The following is a 15,036-nucleotide window of genomic DNA, read 5'->3' on the forward strand; positions in this document are numbered from 1 at the left end:
ATATCCTTTAAAACCAGTTTAACAGATCAGCACAATCTATAAAGTGTGTGGGTGGGGGTGTGTGGAGGGATCAGATAGAGAAAATGCTCACCTATTAAAAAAAACCCAAAAACTATATATATACAGCAGGATGCAGAATAGACTAGAAAGCTAACCAGGACACCTGTGCATGTGATAAAAATACAATCAAATAACAGAGGCTCGTCACTTTGCATATTGCATATTATTTGCATTCTGCAGTCTGTACACAGTGCTTTACTGCTAGGATCAGCTGGGGTTGTTTCATGGAATTGGAGGTCCTTTTTCTTTTTTTCTTTCTTTCTTTTTTCTTAATCACTTTCAAACCTATTCTCCAGTGTACCGGCACAGGGACTGCATCAGAGTATTTAACATTGCTGGAAGCAAAGGAATAAAGTGGAGGCAGTGTTGATTATTACTCATTAGCCACAAGGACATCCACTTAACATGTGAATAAATGAATGACTGACACTGTGTCCTAGTGGAAATGGCCTCCATGTAGCTTTAAGCAAAATGTTGCTTAATATCTTCCATTTGCTAAATAGCACAGAGGCCTGTTGGACATGTATGGATATGCAGGCAGGCTGGAGTCATTGTTACTTTGTACAGCAGTTTAATCAGATATGCTTTGCAATGATAGGAGGGGAAGGAAGTTTTTTTTTTTTTTTTTTTTAAACAGGCCAGAAATATCCCTTTGTATCAATTAAATTGAATTCAAGTGATTAATAGCATTGCTGCTCCTCTCTGTTCTGAATGTGTTCTCTGCTTGAAGACCTGACTTTCAAAACGCTTTGTAAGACAGTGTCATCAAAAGACATACTTCTGAATATAAAAGTTATTAACAAAGCAGAAACAATCTTTATCAAAAGACATACTTTGAATATAAAAAGTTATTAACATATATATATAGTGTATATATATATATAGATATATATATATATATATATATATATATATATATATATAGATATATATAAATAAATTTTTTACTTTTATGTACTGTAAAAACATGAAAATGTTTGTGGCTTTAACTCTTTTTTTAATTGAGAAAACGTTTAATTTTGCCAGTCTTCTAGATATGACAACTGCATTGACACTTGCAGGGTATCCTAAGTTTATCGTTTAAGTAGGATTTTAAATATAAGTAAATTCAACAAAATAGATAGATATTATCTATCATTTCAGTTTTCATAAATGTTTAAAAAAAAAAAAAAAAAAAAAAAAAAAAAAAAAAAAAAGCATGCGTTTTTTGCAAAAACGTTATACACATGCACGTGCTTTTAAAAGAGAACCTTCTTGTTGGCGGGTTTGACAGCGCAAGGGTGTCCAAGTTTATCCCATCGTTCTCTTTCGCTCGCTGTGCCACTTCCCTTTACACCCTCGCTGTTGGCGCTTCAGAGAAAAGGAGTTTAAAAAACAAAGATAATTACATCAATCATTGTCCGGCTCGGGCGCTGTGATTTATGAATATGCATAATGAGCGCTCAGTTTAGAAGGGGGGGTCGCTGGAACATAATTGATTAAGCAGGAAGGGAGCCTGGAGAGAGACTGTGAGATCCCCGACCCACTCCCTGTGCCGGGTCCGGGGTCCCTAACCAGCCCCGCCGGCTTAGATGGAGCCCCCCCGCTTTCACTTCCAGCTCCTAACGGGACACACTGCCTATACAGGTTCTGAAACGTCTGTTCTAAAACAGTTATCGTGGAGAGTCACTTGTGAAGTTGTCTGAACTTTAGTTAGGTGTTTATTTTATTATTATTATTATTATTATTATTATTATTATTATTATTATTATTATTATTATTATTTTCTATAATTGAAGGAATTGTGCATTTTCCTATTGTTACGGGATACTATATATGTTGTGGCCCAAACTATTTAGGACCGGTGTGAAATCGTTTTAAGGGTAGTGGGTTATAGGCAAGCAATTCTTCTCACCAAAATCCCAGCTCCGTAAAGACAAATTATTTTCTATACGTGTTATTGTACCGTATAAAAGTCAATAATTAGTTATTTATTATTATTATTATTATTATTATTATTATTATTATTATTATTATTATTATTATTAATTAATAATAATAATAATAATAATAATAATAATAATAATACAAAACACAACTCAAGTTTAGACAAAATGGTGCGTATTTGGCTTTTCATTTTCACTTTGATAAGATTAAGTTCACTGCATTTTTTTGTGTCCCACTGAAGGAAGTATAAAAATTATACTAGTAACACGGCTCACATGAGAATCCGCCATGTGAGTGACAAAGTGATTTAACTAACTGAAAAAACATGCTTGAAACACCATGAATTTAATTTATTTTAGGTTGATTCGTTCAGATCATGTTTACCTTCCAACTGAACATAGGATATATGCAACAACAACAACACAACAACAACATGATGATGATGACTATATATAATAACATACTAATACTAATAATAATAATAATAATAATAATAATAATAATAATAATAATAATAATAATAATAATAATTGTATCTTGTTTTGAAACCCACCAGACCGACAAAAGCAGGCTATATTAGTTCGGTAGTAGTTTGAACGCAGAAACGGTGAAACAACTCCCCAAACGCAACACAGGATGTAAAAATGTCTGCATCCAGAAACGCGTTGCCCGCTGCACTTTATTTTGCACAGAATTGATGTATATTTGTTCTTAGTCTACTAATTAACCGCGAGGTCTCCTGATGTTAGTTTGATATACACACACAAATACGGGTATTTATAACAGTCATCAGCTCCGAGTGTGGATTTTACTTTGTAAAACGTTTCATTTTTGGTGAAAGGGAGAGAAGGTCGGTATATCGATTACTATACACACAAATACCGCGTTAGATTATTTAGAAAGAGTACTCAAAACGGAAAAGTCATGGGCAGAAAGAGTTTCAATTTAATTGCCAATTTTGAACTATGTCAGAAAACTATGGATATTGTCTCCTTCCGTTTCCCTAGCGAGCCCCGGGGACTGCGCGAAGACAATCAGCTGCCTACAGGTTTTTAAACGCGCCAAGAAATAAATGTTTTTTTAAATCCAAAAAGTAAAACTGAAATGACTGCTGACTGTTTTATCCAAATAAAATAGGCGACAGATCTTGTATTTACAAAATACTAACAATAGTAAAAAAAAAAAAAAAAAGAAACGTGTTTTTGAAGGGCCACAACAGGTTATAAAAAAATAAAAATAAACAAAGAAAAAAAAAACAGAACACGTATTTTACAAACGATTAACCAATTCGATAGTAATAAGACAAAAACTAAATTATGGTTAATAGCATAAGCAGATCTATTATTTGTTTTATTTTAATAACAGCTGTTAACGTGCACTGTGTGTGTGTGTGTGTGTGTGTGTGTGTGTGTGTGTGTGTGTGTGTGTGTGTGTGTGTGTGTGTGTGTGTGTTTTATGAGAACGCGTTGCAAATTATTCTGACGTACGTTCCTATATTTACAAAGTTAAAGTGGTTATTTACTATCCATATTTTTGGTGTGGCTGCATTAACATTTACACAGCTGTTCAAATAATTTTCTATTGGGTAACATTTAACAATAAAGCAAAATAACAAAAGCTGACTTTTTTTTTTTTTTTTTTTTTTTTTTCTTTTTGCCACCCATCGATTAATACACAAGGTTGGTATCAGTTTAACCGATTCACTCCGAAATGTGTCCTATGACAGTATATTAATGAGGCGATTCAACCTGCAGAGGGAGACAGTCGTCTAACTACCGAAACTTTTACCCAACACGTTAGGTACAGAAGGTTCCTAAAAATGACAGCGTTTGATGGAATAAACACTCCCAAATAAATCATTTTACACAGCGATGGAAAAAAAAAAGACTTTTCAATGTGATCTTAAAATGTCCTGCATTTCTTCAGATGTGTTTGTGTGTAAAACAAAATATCTGCGATCCCATTCTATTTTACCTTTACAATCTACTCTCGGGACTAGCCCCAGTATCCATTTACCCCCCCGATCGGGGCATTTATTCGGGGTGGGGGCGGGGATTTAGCCCCCCCCCCCCCCCCCACCCCTTTTCCCCCTCGGTTTAAAATGGTGCTTTGAGTAGAATAACGTTTTACTTCAGTGGTTTGACAACGATATTTTCTTAATCCATTACATCTGTTTGCCATTATGCATTTTAGACTATACACGCATCACAAACCGTACAATAATAGTGCAATTACCATTCAATAATAATAATAAATAAATAATAATAATAATAATAATAATAATAATAATGTTAAAAAGTGTTGCACGATTCCAATAAATATTATTGGAAAGAAAAATCAAGTATTCTATACATGTCTTGGCAATGTTATTCGCATTTGAAGGGTTACTAAATGACTTTCAAAGTACATTTCTACCCAACCACTTTCACAAAACGGAAAAAGCCTAGATAAAGTTGCAACATTTCATTTATTAGCCAAAATATATCCTTTCTTGTACAATTTGGTTCACACGTATGTACATTTTCATTACTTTATATACAAAACATTTTAGACACCTAATTCTCACTGAACTTACAAAAAAAAGAAAAAAGAAAACACACATTCACAAACTCTACTATTTCATACAATATTACATTAGCAGTTTTGCACATGACATGCTGACAGGATATCTCTACAGAGAAATATGTTTTGTTAGTTTTTTACATTCCTTTTACAGCAAGAAAATAAAAAATATATAAAGCCGGCTATGATGAAGACAGCGCCGATAGAACCATCGCGGCTTCAAGCTGGTTCTGAGGTCTGAAAAAACAAAAAAAAACAAACCCAACATATATATATATATATATACACACACACACACACACACACACACACACACACACACACACACACACACACACACACACACACACACACACACACACACACACACACACACTGTACAGTGCTCAGATACTTTTGTATAGAAATAATCTAAATGGAATTTAAACATCAGACGTACACAGGCCAACAGAAAAACAAAATAAACTCACACACAATTATAGCATTAGATACATTTGATACACAATAATATAGGCCAGTAAAACGCAGCTATAATGAAAGCACTCACTGTTCTAGCACGGCAGCGTACTTCATCGCTAACGCGGGCTCATGCTTTGCATTTAAGGACTTTATAAATGTGTTTCCCTTTCGGTTATTTGTGCCCTATACTAAAATACAGAACAAAATTAAAACTAAAAACATCAATGAAATGTCTAAGAAATGACAATAAGACCCCTTACCGTCTCTGAACGGGGTGGAACGCTGTTTTTAATAATTTATTTTCTTCTTCCAAAGCACTGCATCTGTCTAAAATAAGAAAAACACAATGTTAGTCCAAGTGGAGAATTATTTGAATTACAATTAAACAAAGCAATTGTTCTGCATTATTAAAATACATATGCTTCAAATTTAAAGAACGGGATCTGCTTGTGCACATTTATATAATTGCAATCCATTTTTTTTTTTTTTTTTTTTTTTTTTTTATGGATAGTTTAAACTGTGTAACTATACCATTTTTAACGGTTATTGTATTTAATATATAAACCAACATACTGCACATAGAAATCGACAAAAGCATTTAGAAATGGCTCATGCAACATAAATCAGCAGATTTTGCATATACTTGCGAAATATATATTTCAAAATCTGAAAACTGTACACCAACTGTGCATGAGTCACATTTAAAAGTTAATTCAGTTGGACAACTGGTGATTAATTCAGAACACTATCTTGTTACATCCAGATAGTGTTCTATAATACATTATCATAGGCAACCCTCTCCAAATATTGAAACAAATACATTTAAAACGTTCTCTTTTTTTTTCAAAGCTTTCTTTTCTTAAATATGAAAGAAACGTGGTATTTTCTCTAGCACCAAAACAGACAGAGGCCTCATTATATAAATGATGATGAAATGTGTGTGTGGAATATATTTAAAATCATATATATATATATATATGGAGGGGGTCACACATAATTGCTGTGGCGTTCTAGTCCAATATATAAGCTACTCAAATGCCAATTTATTTTATTGTATTCTTTTGCGCCAAACAGAAATCTGTTTGGCTTGTGTGCGTTGTTTTGTTAATTCTTTAACACAATTTGGCAAATACCTGTTACAGAGGAGTCTGTACTGTGAGTCTGCTGCTCTTGGAGCCTGTTATACGCCGCAATCCCCGCGTTTGTTGTAGCCTGGTTCGCTGCGGACAGTCCTAAGTAATGATTTGAGTTTATTAAAGCTAGCTGGTGGGCAGAAAAAGCTCTGTTTGTCCAGCCCTGAAGTTTCCCAACAGGACAGGAGATCAGTCTGTGAGAGGCGAGGAGAGTCTGTGCTACAGGCCCGGTAGCTGGGCCGGTCATTTGGGGTGACTTTCTAGGATTGTCCGGAGTAGTGGCGGTCTCTGCCAAAGACCATATTTTTGGTTTCTGAAGAGGGGCCGCGTTGTTTTCTGAAGGTGGAGAACTAACAGAGACGGGGTTGATTTTAAGCTGGTCACCGCTGGATTGTGTTGCTTTGGTTTCTAACGCATGGTGGTGATCCCCCTTGCTGTCTCCATCAACGTCTCTGCTTTCTTTAACAACAGATTTTAAAAACCTCTCGTCGTGCCCGTGTAAGTCCTCATAGCCGTCTGAAACCTCCGAGTCACTCCTCCCGTCCAGTTTTAAGTCTGGATGCAGGTCTGGATCCTCCTGATCATCCAGATCGTCCTTGCTTTCGATATTTTCCGTGTCAATATTTTCCAAATCGATTTCTTCGTCGTCTTCTCTCTTGTCCCCCTCTTCTTCGTGATCGCTGCCATAAACGTTACCCTCCTCGTCGGTCCGGCTTCTCGGAGCCCAAGTCATTTTGTTTTCCTTTTTCAGTCTCCTCCTGGCGTTGGCGAACCAGGTGGACACTTGTGTCAGGGTCATTTTGGTGATGATGGCCAGCATGATCTTCTCCCCTTTGGTGGGGTAAGGGTTTTTCCTGTGCTCGCCGAGCCAGGCCTTCAAGGTGCTGGTACTCTCCCGGGTCGCATTTTTAGGTCTGGAGGGGTCACCAAACTGATACTGGCCGTAAGGGTAGAAAGCGGCATGAGGGTGCGGGTATCCTGCGTGCTGGACCCCGGGGCTGTCTTTCAGTTCATACTGAGCACCCTGCAAAATAAATGACGTAATATAAGAATAATCACATAAAAAAGGCAATTAAAAAAAAGGGGGTTTAAATATGCTCAGTCTTTCTCTAATATATCTAACACCCCATAACAATAATACAATATATGTTAAATAAATCTTGCAAATTCCACTGCAAATGTACAGCTTTTGTTTTATTGAGGTACAATGCTGAGACCGGAATGTCTCCTGAATTGGTTTAAATAATAAAGTAAACACATGTGTATAACCAAACACAGTTCATGAATAGCTATTCATTTTATTTTATTTTTTGTATTCTGAAAATATTAGCTACGCACGCTTTTTGGACTGTACCACTTCGGGACGTTATTGTTAAACACTGTTCAGGGCTATATCGCCTTCCCAAACTTTTTGCAGTTTTAAAGCTTAACTGCTTTCCCTAAAAACATTAAGAATTTTTTTTTTGAAAAGTGCCCGACTTCGTGGGGGTTCATGCAAACACCTGAAATGAAACGGAACCGTTCATTACTTTTGCAAGCGATTCGGCGTTTCAAAAACACTTTGTTTTAAACAGCAGACGCTACTAAACTAAAAAAAAAAAAAAAAAAAAAAAAAAAATGAAAAAAAAAAAAAAAAAAAAAAAAAAAATAAATAAAAAAAAACCAGCCAACAGAGGAGACTCCACAAGAGAGGAGGGGAACCAAAAAAAAAGTAACAAAAAAAAAAGAAAAAAAAAAAAAAAAAAAAAAAAAAAAAAAAAAAAAAACAAAAAAAACAAAAAAAAAAACAGAAAAAAAAAAATCAAAAAAAAAAAAAAAAAAAAAAAAAAAAAACAAAAAAAAAAAACAAAAAAAAAAAAAAAAAAAAAAAAAAAAAAAAAAAAACAAAAAAACCAAACAAAAAAAAAACAAAAAAAAAAAAAACAAAAAAAAAAAAAAAAAAAAAAAAAAAGAAAAAAAAAAAACACTGCGTTTTCACATTTCTTTCACCTTGACAGATTATGAATTAGTAAATGTATCACTTCAAAGGCAGTTCTCGTTAGTTAGGCTGCCGTGTAATCTTTAATCATAAAATGAACTCAAAGATCTCTTACAAGAAACTACTTACTCCGTCCTGTTAAAAAAAAAAAAAAAAATCAATCGATAAATAAAATAATGCACGCCAATATAATTCTACAAACAGGCAAACATATTAAACAGATCGTTTGATTCAGTTGCAATACAAATAGACAAACATATATCCTAACTAGTTCTTACCAGTTGTGGAAAAATTGAAATATCGTTAGCATAAGGAAGAAAAGCTCCGTATCCCTGTGCGGCTGCAAAGGGGGATCCGTACATGCTGGAGAGAACATTGGAAAGAGCCCCGGACGGAGTGAGCTCTGCCCCGGTTCGTGCGCTGCTGATCCCCTGGCGGTCCGAGGGGTATATTGGCCTGATATACTGGTACCCCAGCTGCGGGAAAGACATGGTCGTAGGAAAGGGCTCTTAGTCACAAAATGCAGAGAGATTGCCCTTTTAGTACTACGCTATCCACCTTAAAGTGAGTATTACAAACTATAAGGGAAGTATATGGTTCCTCACGACGAGCCAGTGTAAACGATCCGACTGCGCTTTCCTCTCTCACTTTCCTATTGATCTGAATGGACTAAGGTCAGGTCCTTACAGATTGCTTCAGATTATTGAGACTCTTGGCTCTGATTGACATTTCTAGTCATTCAGAAGCCCCTCCCATTTCTTAAATCTCTCTCTCTCTCTCTCTCTCTCTCTCTCTCTCTCTCTCTCTCTCTCTCTCTCTCTCTCTCTCTCTCTCTCTCTCTCTCTCTCTGTCTCTCTCTGTCTCTCTCTCTCTCTCTCGCTCTCTCTCTCCCTCTCTCTAAACTGTAAGCACCCCTCCCTTACTCACTCAGCTCCCTCTGAGTTTGTCAGTTTTTTCTTCTTTCTGTTCACTGACGTCCCGATCTTTTATTTGAGTGGATTTAAAATCTAATTTTAACAATCGCCACTCATTTCCATTTTTTGTTTTTGTTTCGGACCCTCCAAACCTGCCTTACTTTCCCTACAGTGCTGTTTTTATTTGTGATCAGCGGTATTCTGACTGTGGTAAACTTCGCGCTCATGTTGGAAAGGTTTGAATATACAACAAAGTTAGAGTTGAAAATAAAGATGGCAGACATGTGCAGGCGGTTTTGTTTGGGCTTTCAAAGTACAGACTGCGCTGTTAATGTATATTATTATATTTCAATGTATAGACTGCGCTATTAATGTATATTATTATATTTCCATTGCTATTATAGCACATTGGAACATGATAAAGAATAGTAAACTAATCAGGACCCGTCTTTCTTTCTTGTCAGGGATTGCATGCTATATTAACAGATCACAATACGTGCTGTGCAGGGAACATCAGAAAGGTGTGTGCATGGGGGGGGGGGGGGGGGGGGGGGCACGGGCATTGTAGGGTTACGAAATGTATCGTTTTAATTGAGCTGCAATATCTTACAGTTTAAACTCTGTGGGTGTGCGTGCTTTTTTTTTTTAACTTTACATGTGTATGCTACCAGTGGTGGGTACATTAAACACTGGGTTAATTTTCTCTTAAGAGTCTTCAAACAGTTGCAGGTCACAATTCTACATCAAAGGGGGGGGGGGGGGGGGGGGGGGGGGGGCGGAATTAAAATCTGCACAAAAGAAGCAAGAGCAGCACCCCCGGCCCATCAGTGATAAGCGATGTGCAGAAGAACAATGACATGGCTCGGAATTAAACTCATTAACACTTTTATGTCTTAGTGAGAAAACTCTAATTAGCAAATGTATGATCCGTTTGCTTATTCAGAGCCGCGCTGGAAGACGGTACACCGTCGTTTTCAATTAGAAGGCACGGGAGGAGGAGGCTGGTCTTGTCATGTTGTTTTTATTTCATTTCACGTATGCATTTATTTTTTTAAATAAATATAAATATTATGGGTAAGTAATAAATTGAAACACGGAAACAAAAAGCCCTTTCGGTTCATTGTTCTGGGTATAATATGACCTCCTTTTAATATACTGGTTTATTCTCTTTTTAGAAATATGCATAGCCTACATTGTTTAATCATAAAAGGGACAGACAAAACCATTAGTGTAAATTATAACATTTTTTTTGCATGTACACAATCTTACATTCCAAGAAAATACATGTTCGACTATAAAGAGATTGACCCGCGTGGTTACATTTGATAAAAAAAAAAAAAAAAAAAAAAAAAAAAAAAAAAAAAAAAAAAAATGTACTAGGCAATAATAAATACAGATTAAAACAAAGCAGACTCTTCAGGATTGAAATTCCCTGAATCAATATATGAAATCTGTAAGACTTCTCTCATCCTGTTAAAGCTCATCTTTATACTGTATAAAACCTGCTAATCGTTTGCAAAACAAGTACATACTTTGTGAAGATATTTCCTGCGGTTTATATTTTCAAAGTATAATAAAATTGTGTACAATATGGACAAGGGTATTAATTCGCATACACTTCAGTTTTAATCTGATCCGGTTTCTGAGAATACCGTGCCTGTAATCTGTAGTCGTTTTGATAAATTTATATGTGTGTGTGTGTGTGTGTGTGTGTGTGTGTGCGTGCGTGCGTGCGTGCGTGTGTGTGTTATTATGAACATATCTGAAATGTGATTTTTGTTGTTGTTGTTGTAGCTAATATGCCTCATTTTACACAAATGACTTACACCAGCTACAGAAAGTACAGTTTCTATATAATGTTGTGTAGGGATTTATAGACTATATGGGAATATCAAATACAATAATAATAGGGTAAAAAAAAATCAACAAAAAAAAAAAAGGGTAAAAAAAAAAAAAGTCAACAAAAAAAAAAAAGGTAGGTCCAGATGTGTAAATTGAACGTGAAAAGAATCATTAAGTTCAGAACAAAAAAAGTTGAAGAACAAATGACAAAATGAAGCAGAAGTAGGTAGGTCCATTGTGTAAATTGAACGTGAAAAGGCAGGCGGGATATTTAAGCGAGTGTCCGCTGAGCAGCGCTCACAGTCCGGATAGACACGTGTCTCTTCGTCGGGACCTGTCAGAGGCACCGCACTGTCTCAGATTTATTACCCCAATCAAACACACATTCACTAACTTAACACTTTCACACAGGCTAGGCAAACTGGCACGGCCATAAAACCTTAAAGCAGACTCCCTTGCAACAAAAGACAGTTCATTCAGACCTTAGCTAAATAATAAAGAAAAGCTGCATTATATATATATATATATATATATATATATATATATATATATAATATATATATATATATATATATATATATATATATATAAACCAGCCATTATTTTATTTCCATTATATTTTTTTCTATACATTTAGTTTACGATTTATTAATTGCATAGGGATATCACATGGTTATTCATTTATGCAAATATCTCCAGTTTCTTAGTTGTGGCCATTTCTGGGGAGCAATCGTCCAAAAATATATATTATTATAAAATAACTTTACCGTTATATGTAAATAATCACTAAATTAAAAATCCATCAATGGGCGATTAGCACAGAAACGCGTGGAATTTGTTAGCGGTTAGTTCTCATTACTTTGATAAAAGACGACTCTGAAGTAGCATTAGCAAAATCACAAATGTGGATTGGACTAAAAAAAAAAAAAAAAAAAAAAAAGTGGCTTGCCCCAATCAACATTAAAATAAACATGAATGAAACCTATAGAATTGTGTGTGTGTGTGTGTGTATACACACACACACACACACACAATACACAAGACACCGCACAAGAAACAATTCTTAATTGAAATGAGGAAATAAATAGGATCAAAGGATTGAAAAAGGGGGTCTTCAAATTACACGTTTGGAGATCTTCCACAATTCCAAGGCGACATCAGATAACAAGTTTCACATTCCTTATCACATGTGGAATCAATTTTAAAGGAGCCTTCTGATCAAAATCTGTTAATCGCGGTGACATGTGATTTGCAAAGAAAACACAATTAATGACCCTTGATGTATATGAGAGACAGAGAGAGAGCCAGTAACACAACGTGCATCTTCTTAACAGCTTTGACAAACACACTTTTATTTGCAAATTCTTGTAGGGGACGTCAATAAAAACCTGCAGTATTTTTCTGATTTTGTTTTCGTTTTCGTTTTTGAAGTTTGTTTGGACTAATCTAAAGTTTCATGAGAGCAAAGGGTTGACTGCTTTAAAGGCACGCTAGCATGATTTATTGTTCTGTTGCCACAGAATACGTTATAAAAGCAAGCAAAGTACCTTTTTATAACATCGCAATTATTCTGCTTTAAGACCCCACAAGGACACACCTTGAAGTATAGACCTAATGTTTTACACCTCTGTTGTTAAAATAAATACATGAAGAAATACATTAAAATATAAAACATATACACACACACACACACACACACACACACACACACACACACACACACACACACACATATATATATATATATATATATATATATATATATATATATATATATATATATATATATATATATATATATATACTGTATATACGTATTGATAGTTGTAATAATTACAGCCAGAATTTAGCTGCTGAATCTTATCTGAAAATGTTGTGTGGTGCGTTTTCCAATTAGATTCCATTAAATTAAATAAATAAATAAATAAATAAAGACAAATCTTCTTTCGAGTGTGTAGGGCTGTGAGTGCTTAATCCAATAAATGGAATAACCTTAATTGTGGTTTGAGCTTAAAAAGCAAGGGTGGTATGAACACTATTTATTTTCAAAATAGATTCCAAGTTTAATTTTACCATATAGAGCAAACGGGAATGTCTCTTAATTACAATAGGACCTACACCAACCAACCGTGCATATTAATAAAAGATTAAAAAAAAAAACGTTTTCATAAATGGAAATCATGCTCATTGTGGAATTTATGTTTAAAACATATTCATTAATTTAGATTGAGTTATAATGCTCTTTGTCTTGATAAGTGCCTATATAGTTATATAAAGTAGTAGCCAAACAAAAAGCTTTCTTATCTTTTGGAAAAGAGGTGCATTTAATTAATAAATCAGATAAAATTCAGATGCAAATGTATTAAATTCAACGAGATAGTTTCGAGTTTCGTATGGCTACTAAACAACCAACTCAACTCAACCAAACATGTATGTTTAACGCCCCCCTTTCACACGTTAATCGTATCGCTTATTGCGTTCAGGTATAAAGTCATTGACATAGTTACTGTAATTCATTGTGTTAACACTCAGGGGCGGGGGCGTGGTTTCAGCTGACAGCGGGGTTGCTGTTGTCAGTACGGGGAAGTGATATTCTTCAAGATCTTCAGAGTAATTAGTACTGGTAATTGAATTTGTATTATGATTACTCTTTAAGTAGCTTGTGCAAACATGCCGCAGCCGTTCGCTAATATACAAAAGATGGCACGTAACGTATTTTTTTTTTTTTTTTTTTCAGTTTAAAATAATTATTTTGGAAACCTTTCCTTCAGAATCCATACCGTTTTATAATTACTTAAGTAAGGTATCTTACATACTCAATTGAATACATGACGGTCTGTGGCTCAGAAAATGACCTGATTGCTTGTGAGCATTATAGAAAGTCTGGATATTCATACAAGGTTAGGCTACTTATTTGGATTAACCATGACTCTTTTCAATGCATACAAAGAACTAAAAAAAACAACCGATTTACTCAGGCTAGAGCTATGTGTGAATGAGGAGATATGAGGCCAGCCTCGTGGCATTCAATCCTGTGTTTGCAGGCTGACAAGCACCAGCCAGTACCTGACTGTATTGAGCTAGAGCTATTTTGTAAGACTTCTTCTGCTCGAGTCTCTCCTCATTTCTTTTGGGAGTTCTTTTCACTTGGCTTGGCAAAAGTGTAAACGAGAAGGCTGTACGCGAGAAACGAGCCCATAAAGAGGGAATTCGTGGTTAAATCGAGGAGCTGCTGAGAGTTCAGGGCTGTAATTGATTGAGTAGGTCAGGGCTCCCGGTGTCAAATGTTCCTTTAACTGGCCTCCCCCAGTCCTCCTTGGTAAATATTATCCTGTCGATCCTGGGAGTTGCCGGTGTTTTATTAGAGGCTGTGGGTGTGATTATTTCACTGTTATTTACCATGATCTATCCTTAGTGAAATCTTCAATGCGCTGCTGTTAGGATCCTAAGAATAACATTATCGTCTGGAGAGCCGTTTTTCCACTGCTGCCTCTAAGACCAGACAAATGCCACGGGGACATGTTCATTAATCAATGTAAACAGAGTCACTGAGAGCCGGATAATTCAGTCCTTCACTTCGGTACGAGATTGCATTCGCTATCAGCAAGAACAAGGACACCCCGCACTAAATAATATATTTGGGTTTCCTTCAGTTTTTGAGAAATAATGCTCAAGACTGTACATATTACTGTAAGCCTACTGTAATGCTTTTTAAATATATTTCGAAGAAATTAGAATTGTAGGAGATCTGAATGGTTTGTTATTATTATTATTATTATTTATTATTATTATTATTATTATTATTATTATTATTATTATTAATAATAATGTAGTGCTACAACCATAACTATCTGTCTGCTTTCTCTGCTGTATCTCAAAGATAAAACACATTTTATACACCAGCAGTTTGTCGGTGTGTTGTGAACTATGAACTCAATAATTTCAGGCGATATCACTTTCATGTGTTGTTGTTTTCAGCCCTGCTATCCCATAGAAGCGCCCCCTGTATCGGTAACAAACAAGCATTGATTTTATGGTAAAGTCACTTTGGAAAGGGAGTGAGTAACTCCGGTCAGCGCTATCACTGTATTACATGGAAATGGCCCAGGTAACACGATGAACATTGATTCAGCATTATGTTTGATCAATAACGAAATAAGTA

General features: G+C 35.3%; 1 protein-coding gene across 1 annotated transcript; it reads right to left on the reverse strand.

The window, feature by feature from the left end:
- Nucleotides 1-4,434: 4,434 nt before the first annotated feature.
- On the reverse strand, nt 4,435-8,813 carry irx3a (iroquois homeobox 3a). Its single transcript, XM_041221088.1, has 4 exons — nt 8,397-8,813; nt 6,141-7,164; nt 5,268-5,334; nt 4,435-4,785 (listed from the first exon to the last, which is right to left on the reverse strand). The coding sequence occupies exons 1-4, from the start codon at nt 8,607-8,609 to the stop codon at nt 4,731-4,733; spliced, it is 1,359 nt and encodes a 452-aa protein (XP_041077022.1). The 5' UTR covers nt 8,610-8,813; the 3' UTR covers nt 4,435-4,730.
- Nucleotides 8,814-15,036: the final 6,223 nt, after the last annotated feature.

Source organism: Polyodon spathula, chromosome 21 (assembly GCF_017654505.1).
Source record: "Polyodon spathula isolate WHYD16114869_AA chromosome 21, ASM1765450v1, whole genome shotgun sequence".
Taxonomy (NCBI): domain Eukaryota; kingdom Metazoa; phylum Chordata; class Actinopteri; order Acipenseriformes; family Polyodontidae; genus Polyodon; species Polyodon spathula.